The 14,409-nt window shown below is 35.6% G+C and overlaps 1 protein-coding gene across 1 annotated transcript in view; it reads left to right on the top strand.

The window, feature by feature from the left end:
• Positions 1 to 12,559: 12,559 nt before the first annotated feature.
• Positions 12,560 to 14,409, top strand: part of EPC1 (enhancer of polycomb homolog 1) — a 94,337-nt gene continuing 92,487 nt past the window's right edge. The window contains exon 1 of the mRNA XM_030321225.1: positions 12,560 to 12,805. Within this exon, the coding sequence (XP_030177085.1) occupies positions 12,803 to 12,805 (3 nt within the window). The 5' untranslated portion in view covers positions 12,560 to 12,802. The remainder of the gene's footprint in view (positions 12,806 to 14,409) is intronic.

The following is a 14,409-nucleotide window of genomic DNA, read 5'->3' as shown; positions in this document are numbered from 1 at the left end:
GATTTAAAGACACTTTCTAACTTTTTTTCATTGCTTCTATGTCATCTTTGCAGTTTTTTTCCTTTTTTAATTATTTGTGAACACTCCTTAGTCTCAGCCCAATTCCTAAAACTGCCACAATATCCAACTAGCAATTTTCATTTTTTCCTCATATATTTTTTCCAAAAAACATCATAACAAGTTATCCAAGACTTTAACCAAGTTATATTCTTGCATTCTTGGCAACTGAATCATTGAAAGAATGAGTCTGATAATCATCCCCAATGACATTTTTATCAGGGCTTTCATAAAATAATCCCTATATTGGAGCAATAAATAGTTTATTTGAATTTTTCTTGAAAAACAAATTATATTTAGAATGTTTCTGTAATCTGTGTACTTTTCCTAAGAGACTCCTTCTAGGTCTTTCTTTGTTCATCTCGTGACCAATAATATCCACAAATATAACTACCACCTAAGCAACTCAGGTATTTTATAAGCCCATAAAAAGGTAAAAGAACCTTCAGGATGTGTGTATATTTTCAAAGTCATTAGATTAATATAGAAGTATCGTCTGAAGCAGAATTTTGTTTAGGAATCAGGATGTGTAATTTTTAACACCGAGAACATATGCTCTCCTTTTTTCTTCCCCTCTTTATTTCTCCACTACTGTGATTCTTCCCTTCATTTGAACAGCTTCTAAGCTCTTTATTCTAAGATTGCACCCTGTTTTTGCTTTTCTTTATTAATCTTACTACTCAAAATCTGAAAGTAGGGTTCAGTAAACTTTCTAGGTGAAACCAAAGGGGACGTTTGTCAAACTTGGCACCCTCTGGTTTAAGGTCTGTATCATGCCGCTGATACTTATAGTTTCCAACCTCTGTTGGCTCCTTTACAATCTAATGCCCTGTAGTCTCTACTTACTTTCTGGCATAGGAAATCTCTCCTCTTTCCTCACAGATAACACGGTAAATGGTTTTGAAGCTTTTTCAAATGAGGAAAGATGGCACTAAAAGTTGCATTGATCGTATACTATTTTATAGTTTATGAGACAGTTTACAGGATTGGTAGAAATAAATGACAGGTCTCCTAATTCCCAATCCCTATGTCTGGAAAGAATTTAATACTATTGTCTTACTCTCATTTTACTTAGTTTTAAGATTATCATCTATTAATAATAAGTGTAACTGTTCTCCCATTAATGATGGCAATATAAAGTCTTCCTTCCAAATAATTTATTTAAGTAAAAATGCCATTACATTAAAGAAACTTTAAATAAAGAATAGCAAAGGTGATATGAGGATATGGCAAAAATCGTGAAAATCAAATGACTAAAGTTTGGGAACCATCACTATTTGGGAAACTATAAAGACTGATGTAGAATGATGGCAGGGCAACTGAAAGTCAAATGTCATTTACTCTGTTCTCTAGATGGTACTTAATGATTCCCGTGCTCCCTTATGACATCAGTTGAGGTCATAATGGCAAGGGATGATCCCAGGCTTTCCGCTTGCCTGACTCCAGCCAATAGCTGACTGGCAATTAGAGAAGCAATCCTATCACACGTTTGGAATAGTCAGAAAATGTGCTGATAGGAGCCAATCAGAGCGACAATCTTCAAGTCCTATAAAAAACATAAAACTGACCCAAGAAAAGAAATAGGTAAGTTGGCCAGTATCAGGGAGCATAGATTTGCATGCTACCTCACCCCTGGGGCACCAGTCTCTGATTTTTTTTTTTTTTTTTTTTTTTTGGCTCTTTCTAGAAACTAGATGTGAATCCTGGGCAAGTGTACAACAGTGACAGAAAGAGCACTATGCTCTGGGTAACCCTAAAAGTTTACTAAGGACACTGTAAGGTGGGAACCATCTTTGCTTGGTATTTATGGTATTTCTATTATAGCAAATATTCTTTTTAGCTAAAAAATGATAAACATCTTGTTTAAGTGGCAAGTAGTTGGGATGGAAGTTTTGTTTTTGGCAAAGCCATAAGTGGGGGGACAGGGCTAGGGAGACTGACACAAAGATCTTGCCCTAAACCCTTACAGGGGGACAGAAGTTAGAAGAGGAAGCTCATGTTTTTGTTTAAGAACAATTTATAGGAACAAAAATTATAACAATATTTATTAACTTTAGGAAATTTTTAAAACTTTTATAAGCTTCAATGTCTTCATCTGAAAATAAAGAGAGCAATAACATACCTCATACTAATTATTGTGCAGATTACATGAGATAATGAATATAAATCACCAGGTCACACTAATGCTCCATAAATGTGACTTCTCCATGAAGGCAAAAGAACTGAGGCCAAGATCTGAATCTTACCAGTTATGTAACCATGGGTCAGTTTATTTATTTATGACTCAAAATTTTCCAAAATGTATATGAAACAGATTATAAAAATTCCAAATAACAAAATAGTATACATAAAATTTCAGAATCAGGGAAAATATAAATTGGAATGGAAAACCAAGTGAAAAGAAAAAATATATATGTTCAGACCATTAAGTCTTTTCACAAGTACTAATGTGCACTAACGTATAAAATTAGCTCTGGGCTTCCTAGCAACCTGAAAGAAGATGGGAAAATGTTTGAACAAAATATCCCTTCATTCTCCATGGGGAAGAAAAATATCAAATGCTCATGACAAACGCGTTTTCGAAGCTTTAGTCTCCTCATCCTTAAAATGATAAAAAATATTATCTAGCTTTCAGGTTAGATGTTGAAGACTAAGTGGACTAATGTATATGAAAAAGTACTTTTAAACTTAATGTGCTATATAAGTGTTACTTATTATTCCATATACTTTATCTAATAGAGCAGTCTTCTCACACTTTGGTATCTTCTGTTAAGTTACTGAGCTAAATTACTTTTACCATAGGAATATCTAGCATCTCCAGGTACTATTCTAATTATTTACATGTATTCAATTCCTCTCGACAATAATAGTAGCTGATATTTTATTATCCCAAATCAGATGAAGAAATTGGGGCACAGAGAGGTTAAGTAACATTCCCAAGATTACTCTGCTAGTATGTGGCAGTGGTAACATGAATACCCAGGAAATTTGGCCTCTCAACACATGCTTTTAACCATACTTGTACACAGTTACAACTAGGTATAAATTCCTTATACTCACAGGGCTTATGTAACTATAAAGAATACCCATCTATAAATTGAATATAAACCAACCAATAAAACCAATAAGTTTTAAATTAAAGGTCTTAATGTGATATGACAGAAGATAATTGTTTTCCCCCTAACTACTGGTAGCATGAATTTGATGAATTTGGTCAGGTTAAAACCAGGTAGTGCAAGACTACATTACCTCATCACTGTTTTTCATCCAAATGACTGTAAACAATTGTTCATATAGCTTATAGTGATATTATGCCTTTACTTGATATAAACACATCATTTACATATTAAGTCTGCTTTGGTTCTTTTCTCATTAGTTCCCTGATTAAAGTAGAATTGCTTGGTGCTAACTCAATTATAAAAACAGACTAAAATTGCAGAGTAGCACTTGGCCGTAGGGAGGTCATTCAGATGATGCACAATATGCTTCTTACTTTTAAATTATTGTTTAAATGAAAATTAAAAATTTTTAAATTCTCACAGAGAGCTCAGAGATACCAGTTTGAGAAATCCCACCAGAGACTATTCTTTAAAAAGGAGGTGACCAGATGATCTCTTCGTAATTTGATGTGCAACCCTATCCCACTCTGTTGCCAGAGAGGAAGAACTGAGCACCACCTCCTGCCAGTAAGAGAAGAAAGTCTCTAAGCAATGTCTATACTCCTCCAAGTTTCCTCCTCTTTCTATCATGTACCCAGGGCTCCTTGGGGCATCTTGAGGTGGCGAGTCCAGCTAGTCTGAGTCCTATCAGAAAAGAGGGAGACTTTAGGGAGATTTGGCTACAATAAACCTGTTCTGATGGTACCAAGTGCCACATGCTAGCCCTAGTGGCCTCAGACTGACAAGGGGCTCTTTCGGGATTCTTTCAGCAATAGCCAAGTCCCAAGACCATGCTCAACTTGAATTCCAAGCCGAAAGGGTCTCAGTTCTCAATGAACAGTTCAGGCCCAGGGTGAAAGCAGATCCAGAAGCACTGCTTCAGGATCAGTTCAAAATAGATAGGAATTTAGCCTTGTTTCTTATTGTAAGTATGCTTCAAATTATGTTTTGCAAACTGAGGTTTGATGTATTGGTTTCCAAATATGCACAGTGGACACAGCATACTGATGTGAAGATGCAAATAGTTTTAAGATGTCTGTTACTGAGGATTGCATATTAAAGACTTCTTTGAGGACAGCAAAAATGTTGCAATAATCTCTACAGAGAAGCAAAGACAAGAGTCCAGCATGCCAGTGTCTGGGTTAAAATTACCATGAAATAAAGAGCCAATAGCACAGATCTTTACTAGCATTTCTGAGAATGAAGCCTGGACCCTAAAATAGAGTGACTAACTCAATCTCATGATGACTGAAACCTGATCTTGGCCTCATCAACATTTTACACTAACTCCTGGATAAGCAATCTCTTTAAAGAACCCCCAGTAAGGATAAATAACACCCATCTGGCATTTTCTTTTGCTAGGTGAAAAATGATAAGAGGTAAATAATAAATGATAGTAAGTCTGAAATTAAGGAAGGTCATATCAACAACTTATCATATATAGAATAAAGGTAGCAAACAGTTGGCTGCCACCAGGGCTGTAGGCTTATTTATAAAAAGTTGATCTAAAATGACCATATTTTCTGATTTTCCCTGTATAATCCAGGCTGTTGTACCAGTACAGTTATTAATAGCGCCATTTTCACTCTTGAAAATTTCTCAATTTTACTACAAATTATCTAGTCACCCTAGTCACCCTATCTATGACACCATCCCATGTTATTTTATACTCCACCTCCCCTTCTGATCCTCTTCTCCCTCATCCCCTAGGAATCCCTTATCATCTTCTTTACTCATTGACCATCTTTCCCTGTTTTCCAAGTGTTTCATGCTCCAAAATTACCCCTCTATTCAGTATTCACTCCCATGTAACCCAAATTCATTCAACTCAAATGATCCTGGGAAATGATTAGAAAGCAAGCAATGTGGTTATTACTTGGAAAGGAGTTTGTGCTATCTGTGATTTTACAAATAATTTAGAACTATAGAATGGGGGGACAGTTTTCTAATGCCTCTTGAAAATCTCTGCCATTTGTCAAAGTAGGGTGCAATTGTGTTAATTATGTAATCACTTCTGTCTGAGTTATTTTTGTGACTGCTATTATATATACACTTGTTCAGTTATATAATAGGGATCGCTGACTTGGCACCCTTTATTCTGAAAGTTTGCCAACACAAAAAGAAGTACAAGGAAAGACATTGGAAAGAGATCCAGAGAAGCAGGATTATATTCTTTATTACACATTTCCATATTTTCCAAGTGGCTTGAATTAGGTTTATATTACTTTTCACCATCCGGAAGGAAAAATGAATTTAATAGAGGAGAATAATATGTAAGACAAGAGTAAAGATCACTTAGACCACTACTTATTCTTATCAACAAGAAAATATGAAAGCTAGCTTTGACATTGGATAATTGTCAGCTGGTTACAAACACATGTGTTTATATCACATATAAAATAAAGCTTCTTTCAGTGGTCAAAAAGTTAAAGTGAATCATCACACCAGCAATCCAGCTTTGCAAGAACTGCCTCTCTTTTATTAGTTACCCTTAACTGGCAAGATAAAGCCCCACCCACCCCCACCCCCCCACCCCCCACCCCCCACCCCCCCACTGCTTCCCACTGTGTGCCACAGCAAGGTGTTAACCAAGACAGACAGGAATAAGTCTTGTAAAAGCACATTTTTAAGGGGTGCTATTTCTTTGCACCACCTACTTTGAGCACCAGAATTTTTACTGCAATTGTCAGTTGAGGGCTATTCAAATTCCCAAATTCTAAATTATAACAATGCCTAAAGTGTTCTTTTAATGCAGAACAAATTCATTACAAATAACTGACCTAAATATTAAAATACAGTAACCACCTATGCAGATGCCTTCATTAAAATCAACCCCCATTCCCCCCACCCTAAGGAATTACAAGAAGCCTTAGCTAGATATAGCTAGGAAAATTATTTACAATTTGATCCTGTTAAACTCTTCTTCCTTTGTCATCCCAGGCCTGAATTATTTACTGACTTTTTCTTCCCAATAATAATTCATGTTCTATAACAGTAAATGATCTTTCTTGTATGGAAGCTTTAATTATTTCTCACAGAAAATTTTCATCTCTTTTTCTATACTTATTCAATCTCATACTTTAAGCAAGAGTCTACCAAACTCTGTTTGCTGTGCTTCTGTTGCTGTGGTTCTGTTGCTGTGGTTATTCCAATTCCTCTTTGACCTCAAATCTACACAAGGGTTAAATTTTAAACAGGATAGTCTCTGTCAGTATACGATTTTTTCATCACCAATTTGCAGGTGGGAGTGGTGGGAGTCATGGAGGGAAATATGTTCTTTTTTTTTTTAATAGCACAAAAGAATAACTTTCATTTTGAATACTAGAAGAAAAATTCCTCTTTGTCATATTTTTACTATGATACTTCCCATAGCATACTACAATACAAGAAAACTCCAAGCTAGGGTCTAGGTTTACTGTTTTAACCATTTCGTGTCCACAGGTCCATAACAGGTCAGTTACCACAGAGTCTTGAATTCTGATAAGCCATAGAGGAATGAGACATTTGAGTAACAGCTGAAGTCACCCAAGATTTAGGGTTCAGAGGATGAAAATGGCTGCTGCTGGTGGAGGCATGCATATAGCTGTCAAGAATATAAGAAAAAGAATGTTGAGAGAGTGAATAGTGTTGGAATATGCAGTTCTAGAATACTTGCCAGCAACATGATTAAAGGAAAACATAATATAGGAGAACCATTTTTTAATAAGAGAAATGAGTAGTTGTCTTAGGCACTTAGAACAGAGGTTATTGAATATTTTTTAAAGAATTATATCTTTCATCTTGCTCCTCACCATGTCTATTGCAAATTATCAGATTCCATCACTCTGTAATAATTAAAATAGCTTTCTTTTATTAAGAAATAACATGCATACAATATAATAGATTTAAATGTACTAATCAAAGTATAGCTCAAGAATTGTTGCATATATGTGTACACATATGACATGCATATATACATACAAATATGCATATCTTATATCTATGTAACCAAAACCCAGATTATAAAGTCCCCTTCTCAGCCTAGAATTATACAGCAATTAAAAAGTAACTGATTTTAACAGAGAAAATAATTTGAAGATCACTCACACTGATTGTACTAGAAAATGCATTAGTTATGAAGAAGAGACCCCATAAAACAGTGCTTTTAGACAAATTAGTGGTTTTCTATTTCCCTTATGTGAAAAAAGAAAATCCAGATGGAATGAAGGCTCCACAGAACCTAATGTTCTTCCTTCTATGCAGCTACCCCTAGCCATGAGCCATCCTCTTGGCTGTCACAGAGCTCCTGACTCCACCTAGGTGTGGTGACCACATTCCAAGCAGGAAGAAAGGTGAAGGTGAAGAGGAAAGGGCCCTGCCTGCTGAGTCAGGCCCCTATCAATGCTTTCTCAGAAACTCCACCAAATCACTTCTGCCTAAATCTCACTGTTTAAAACTGTGTGGCAAACAGTTTGGGGGGTAGCAAACCCAAAACAAAATTAGATTTTATTAGTAAGAAAGAAAGAGGGGCTGGATACTGGCTAGCCAACAGTCCCAGCCACACCAATGGTCACAAACTCCTCCCATGAATGACCTTTCTTGAAAATGCCACTGTGCTTAGATAAATGCAATCTAAAATCATCCCACAATGGGTAATGAGTTCTGAAGTAAAACTCCTATAATCTCTGCCACAGATATAAAATTAAAACATTTGGAAAAGAAAAGACTGGTGAGGTACTACTTCAAAATATGTTTCCTAGAAAAGCATCATAACATTTCACTATTCTTAAGAAGGAAAATACAGGAAAAATATTAAAGGGTAAAATTAAAAGAATTTGTTTAAGACCACACAAATAACTAAAGAAATTTGATAACATGGTGTACATTAATTCATTATGGTCCACAAATGGAAGTTTGGCCATTTCCAAATTGTAACTCTTTTCATGATCATTTGGATTATGAGCTTTGATTTAAACTAAGAATGATTTTTTTTTAAAGAAACTGAATGGACTAGCATCTTCGGATGCACAGTCTCTTAACCACAATTATGAATTCCCAAAATTTGGAAACTAAAAACTTTTTTGCAAGTTGCAGTATCTGTTTGGTGACAAAAGCTGACTTGACTGATATGGGGCTACTTATAGTCTTTATTTACCCCCATTTAGTGTGATTGGTCATATATTTTATTATCATATTTGGTTATGGAATGCTGCATCGTATTACTGCTCTAAAATTACGGTAGTTCCCTCTTATCCATGGGGGATACATTCCAAGACCCGTAACGGATGTCCAAAACCTCAAACAGTACCAAACCCTATGTATACTGTTTTTTTCCTACACATAAATACCTTTGGTAAAATCTAATTTGTAATTTAGGTACAGTAAGAGATTGACAATAACTAATAGTAAAATTATAACAATATACTATAATAAAAGTTATGCGAATTTTGTGTCTCTCTCAAAACATTTTACTCTACTGTACTCACCCTTCTTGTTGTGGTGATGTGAGCTGATAAAATGCTACATCATGAGATGAAGTGAGGGGCATGATGCCGGCATTGTGGCAGAGCATCAGCCAACTATTGACCTTCTTACGACTTGTCAGGAGGAGGATCATCTGGTTCCTGTGGAGGGTTGGCCATGGGTAACTGAAACTGCAAAAAGCAAAACTGTGGATAAGGGGGACTACTATGGTTTAAAACTCTGAATTCCAAACCATGTTTTCCTTCACCTCAGTTTTAAGAGGTAAAGGTCTTAAAAACTGCATTACCTAATTGGTTCACAATTTGATTTGTTTAGAGATTCCTATTACTATCAAAGCTCATTCGAGGAATTACACATCATTGCTTTTAAATATTTTCTAAGTCTTGGAATCTAAGAAATCGAGCACATTTATTTCTGCCCAAGTGTACATAGCATTTTGGTTCGGTAACAAACAGTAAATTCAAAAAGGATAACTGTTTTTATTACTATTGTATTAGTTAAATTCTAGCTTTATGATAATGCTTTGGCTCATTTGTTTAATGTTTATTTATTTTTGAGAGAGAGACAGAGACAGAGTGTAAGCAGGGAAGGGGCAGAGAGAGAGGGAGACACAGAATCTGAAGCAGGCTCCAGGCTCTGAGCTGTCAGCACAGAGCCCAACGTGGGGTTGAACCATGAGACCATGATCTGAGCTGAAGTCGGACACTTAACCAACTGAGCCACCCAGGCACCCCTAGCTCATTTGTTGAAAAAAAAAAAAAAAAAAAAAAATGTGTTAATTGAGCTTTGTACAACTGATAAGAAATACAAGGTTTTTTGAATAAAAATATACCAAAATCAAACTTGAAAAGAAGCAGAAAATGAGGCAAATGGTTGCCTGAATTCTTCCTTTTCATTTTACTGGTAATATGTATGATCTTAGATATTTGTTTCTTATTCATATTTATTTATGAACTGAGTCATGGTCAATGGCTATAGTGATGCAGGCAAAATGTAGATTTTTAAAATATAATACCAAAACACTGTGATGCAGCTGTGTAAATTCACAATTTCCATGGAGTTTAGGTTTTTTCCTCCACTTCACCACAGCTTCTCTGGATCTCATCGTCACTAAAACTTCCAAAATCTCAAATTCCAACCTTCTACTCTGGATATAATTCACTTAGATATGGAACTCCTTTCTGTAGCTTACAAACCTCTGCAGAGACTAATTTCTGACCTCATCTGATGTTATTTTCCCTTTCTCTCAATAGGCTGCACAGACATTGGCCTCATTTTACTTCCTGGAATACTTCAAGCTCCATTCTGCCTCAGGGCATTAGCACATGTTGTAACCTCCTTCTGGTCTGCTATTTCTCATGTATTTTTCAAGTTTGGCTCCTTCTCATCCTTTAAGTCTAGTTTCAATGTCACCTTCTTAGAAACAATTTCTTTTAACACCTTATCTGTGTGTTTCCCTCCCTGTTACTAAGACTGCACTCTATGTCTTTAATAGCACTTACAATTTACAATTACATATTTATTTGCTTGCTTTCTTCTCTGTCTCCCCACTAGACTATGAACTCTTTGAAGGAGATGGTAAACTGTCTCTTGTTCATTAATATATATGTAGCACCAAGCATCACGTCTGGCACATTCCAAGCTCTGAAGAACTATTTGAATAAACAACATGAGAATTATTTATCCTATGTCTTTCAGTAATTTTTTCTAAACATCTCACTCTACATTTTACCTTTGCCCAAAGCAAAAGATGTCCAAATCTTGTGTATCATGAATATTGGCTCAAAAACTCTGAAGAAAATTCTCCCATAAGAAAATATATAATTAGAAATATTAGAGGATGCTAATTTATAGATAATAAAGTATATACACACATGCACATCTACATATGTATATATGAATGTACATATATAATTATATATGTGGATGTGTATGCATATAAAGGAGTGGTGGAAAGGATGGGAGAGAAAAGAACTGGACTAGGATCGTGGAGAGACAAAAGGACACAGTGAAAACGGCCTCTAGAAAATTTTTTCTATTGGAAAGAAAAGTGCTTAAAAATTACTCAAGAATTTTAGTCTACTCTGTTCATTAGATAGCTTTTTAAGGATGTTTTCCTGATTATAATCCAAAAAATACCACAGAATTTTACTCTCATCAGGTCACTACTGATGAGATTACAAAATAATCTCTTTACCGCAGTTGTTCATTAAATATATTTGCATCCAAGTCTTTTGTCATCTACTCCAGTTGACAGGAGAGCAGGGACAATAGACATAGCCCAGGGAAGGGATCTAGTTAGGTTCTATCTAAATTGGCCGAGGACCCATGCCTGTAGGTGTCTGTCTGGCAAAAGCAAACGAATGCATGGTAAGCCGTACCTCCTGGTTTACCGTGGACAGTCCCTGTTTATTCCAATCATCATATAGTTAATAATATGTCCCCTTTCACTCTCAAGTGTCCTGATTAAAATGATGAATTATATAGTCACCTTAGCTATAGCTCCTTAAGAATGTTACCTATTAAATGCCAGGCAGGGAAAGGGATGCCAGACCAACAGGTCTGCACAGGGGGAAAGGGATCCTGAAGAACTAGGCAATTCCTCACCCCTTTTCTTCATCCGGTTCCTTTAAACATTGCTCTATCCTTGGCTCATTAGAAGTTTAGCTGGCGAAGAATTTTGAATGTGTTCAATTAACAAATATGCAGTATTAGACACATTTCGATATTTGCTGGCTTTTTGACTTTACATTTACAATCATCATGTTGCATTCATTTTGTATTAATTTTTTTTTAAGTCTCAGACTTCATTTTTATTTAAAAGCCCAATTGGAACCACCAAATACCTGACTCAGCTCACAACTAGAGACAGAGCATCAAATTTCCCAGCCCACTTAATTTGAAAGCTTGCCAAGATAGGTGAAAGACCTTATAAATATGTAAAGCAGGAAGTTCAAATTACAGTCAAGTAAATCTCTAGTGATTGATGTTCTTTTCAAAACAATTAAAAAAAAAAAAACTCATAAAAGCAGCACATTTCTAAGACCCCCTTACCAGAGGTTTCACCGGAGTTCAGACTGGACAATGTACTTTTAGTACTCTATTTATTTTGGATTTTTACCACTTCCTGGAGGCCGGGAGGAGGCACAGTGGGAGGATCCAAAAAAACTCAGTACCACAGCCATTTTGTTTGTAAGGCAGAGTGGTAGAATTCTGTCAGCCAGTAAAGGTTTTTGAAACAGAATTTTTAAGGAGGAAAAAAAAAAAAAGTATGTCTATTGTTTTAAATTTAACCACTAAAATCGTTTTATTTTTATTCTTTGCACAAATGGTAGTTATTGCAGCTAACGAGTTCTATTTTTACAAGGAATTAAATCTCTGAGCTACAGGAGTCGTGAATTTTGTTCAAGGAGGACTGCCTTCTTTAGGTACCTATGATGTCAAATCAACAATGTTTTGATGGAAATAGTTTTTTTTTTTTAATGGCCATATTTGTATCCAAATTACATATCTACGTTTGCGAAGTGATCAACGATTTGCTTAAGAAATGCATTATATTCCGTTAAAACCCCCATACAGGAAATAAGAGGGTTCCTTAAGACGTTGAAAGGGCATTTTCCTGAGCTTACAGGCAGTCGTGGGTGCTATTGTTTTGCAGTGTCACTTAATAGCGAGCTTAGACTTTTGTCGTTTGGGTGGCTGTGCTTTTAAAAGCCCAGTGTAAAATGGCACACACACTGCATTTTTTTCCGAGCTGCAGGAGGCGGGGGGAGCGGGGGATAGTGCAGACTGTAGGGACACTGCCCTCCTAACCAATCAGAGCACGCCTGCTTGCCATCGCAAAGTTGTTAACCCCAGAGTCTTCTGGCTGCCGCTGCCTCCTCTGCTTTTAATCTTCCGTGGATATTTCTCCGATTTTTTCCAAACGCCCACAGATCCTGGGGGAAGCCACCCTATTCAGCCACTGATCATGGAAGAAAGTATTACTTTTTATTTACCAAATATTTTAAAGATGTTTGAAGATCCATATGCTGCCTGGAGGCTGTTGTTTCTAGGGACACAAGTATCCAGCCTATATTGTTACAATTATTTTTCAAGAACTGGCTTCTTCTTTGCCTACACTAATGGTAAGTTTGTAATTTTTAACATTTATTTCATTAAATCTTTGAATGAGCCACCAGATAAAGAGGATTTTCATTGTGTTTCTTCTAACAAAACCAATCTTTGTATTTTTCTTTAGCTTTGATCTCTGCATATTCCACCTACTCTTGTCTGGTTAATTTTTACTAAAAGAAAGAAAGATAGTTTTTTTGCTTTCATTATTAAAGCTAAATGTTTATAATATAAATTATACTTTAATTACTGTGAACTACAGGAGAACTCAGCTATTTCAAGATGGACTTGTTTTGTGCCAGCAATGTTGGTAATGCCAAATATGTGCATATCCCCTTTATAAAAATTATGTATTACCTAATTTGTCCAGGACTAAATTATCAGCAGGCAAACTATGGATGTAGTTTATGTTTGTTTGTTTGTTTCTTTCTTTTTTTAACTGGCCTATTGTGGTTTTCTTGATGGATTACTTGGATACAAACTACCGAAAAGCTGCCCTTGGTATAATGAAGGTGGAGATTGACATAACCGGGTTTATATTAAGTTATGGCTGTTACTAAATAGTGGGTCTTTTATTTGCTGATCAGATCTAAACTTGTATTCCATAATATTAATTCTTTGAGGCTCTTCATTAGATAATCTTTGCAGATCTAGCTTGTTTTTCTCCAAAAAGGTATCTTTGGGAGACATTTTGTAATTTTTGGCATTTTTCTAATTTTTTTTCTTTTTGCACACGGTGGGAGATCTTTTTTGTTTTGCATTGATCTGTGTTGGTGGCGCTGTCGTGCTCCTCAACAATTTATGTCAGTTTCACTAAAAGAAAAAAGGAGGAAAAAAAAGAGGTGGGGCAAGATTTGATCTATTATCTTATCCCTTTATTTCCTTAAAGAAAGTTCAATTTGGTCAGAGGAATTATTCAGTTGTATGACTGAAATGTTTTTTTTTTGTGTGTGTGCACTGTGAACTGTGGGTGAGAGCAGACATGTCGTCACAACCAGTCCAGGGAGCATCAGAGACAAGCATGCAGTTTGCAGTTGTGTTTTATCTGATCTGATTATCTCTAGATCAGAATTTTTCAGTAATAAGCTGTTGGTTTACCCTCTCTTTCCTCGGTAACATTTCGCATTTTCTTTATATCACAATACCATACGTATTCATGTCTTTTCAATGTAACAAAACATTTGAGTTTTAGTTCACTCAATGTTGTAAAAGTTTAATTTCGTTTTGAACCCAGGGATTTCTTAAATAACTATTCTAAGTTTCTCCTAGGAATTTTCTACTAGTTTGACATACAATAATGCCTACATTATTATTTTGAAATGATACTTCAATTAGATTTATGTATATTCTTGTTTTGAAAAAAGCAAATATTTTGGAATAACATAATTTTTTGAGAATATGTACACAACTGTTTCTAACTTTAAAAATACTGGTATTCATGTATCTAAATGTAGGTAAATGTTTTTCATCTTTGTTCTTATTGAGAATTATCTGATTAAAGAATAAGGGGTTTAGGCCCAAAGCCTCCCAAGAACAAAATGTATACTATGATATGACATAGGTTATACCCGTCTCTGTGGACATTTTAGTTGTTTATGAAGAGTGTAAGTATGTCCTT

This window comes from Lynx canadensis, chromosome B4 (assembly GCF_007474595.2).
Source record: "Lynx canadensis isolate LIC74 chromosome B4, mLynCan4.pri.v2, whole genome shotgun sequence".
NCBI lineage: Eukaryota > Metazoa > Chordata > Mammalia > Carnivora > Felidae > Lynx > Lynx canadensis.
This window is presented reverse-complemented; position numbering and strand designations above follow the sequence as displayed.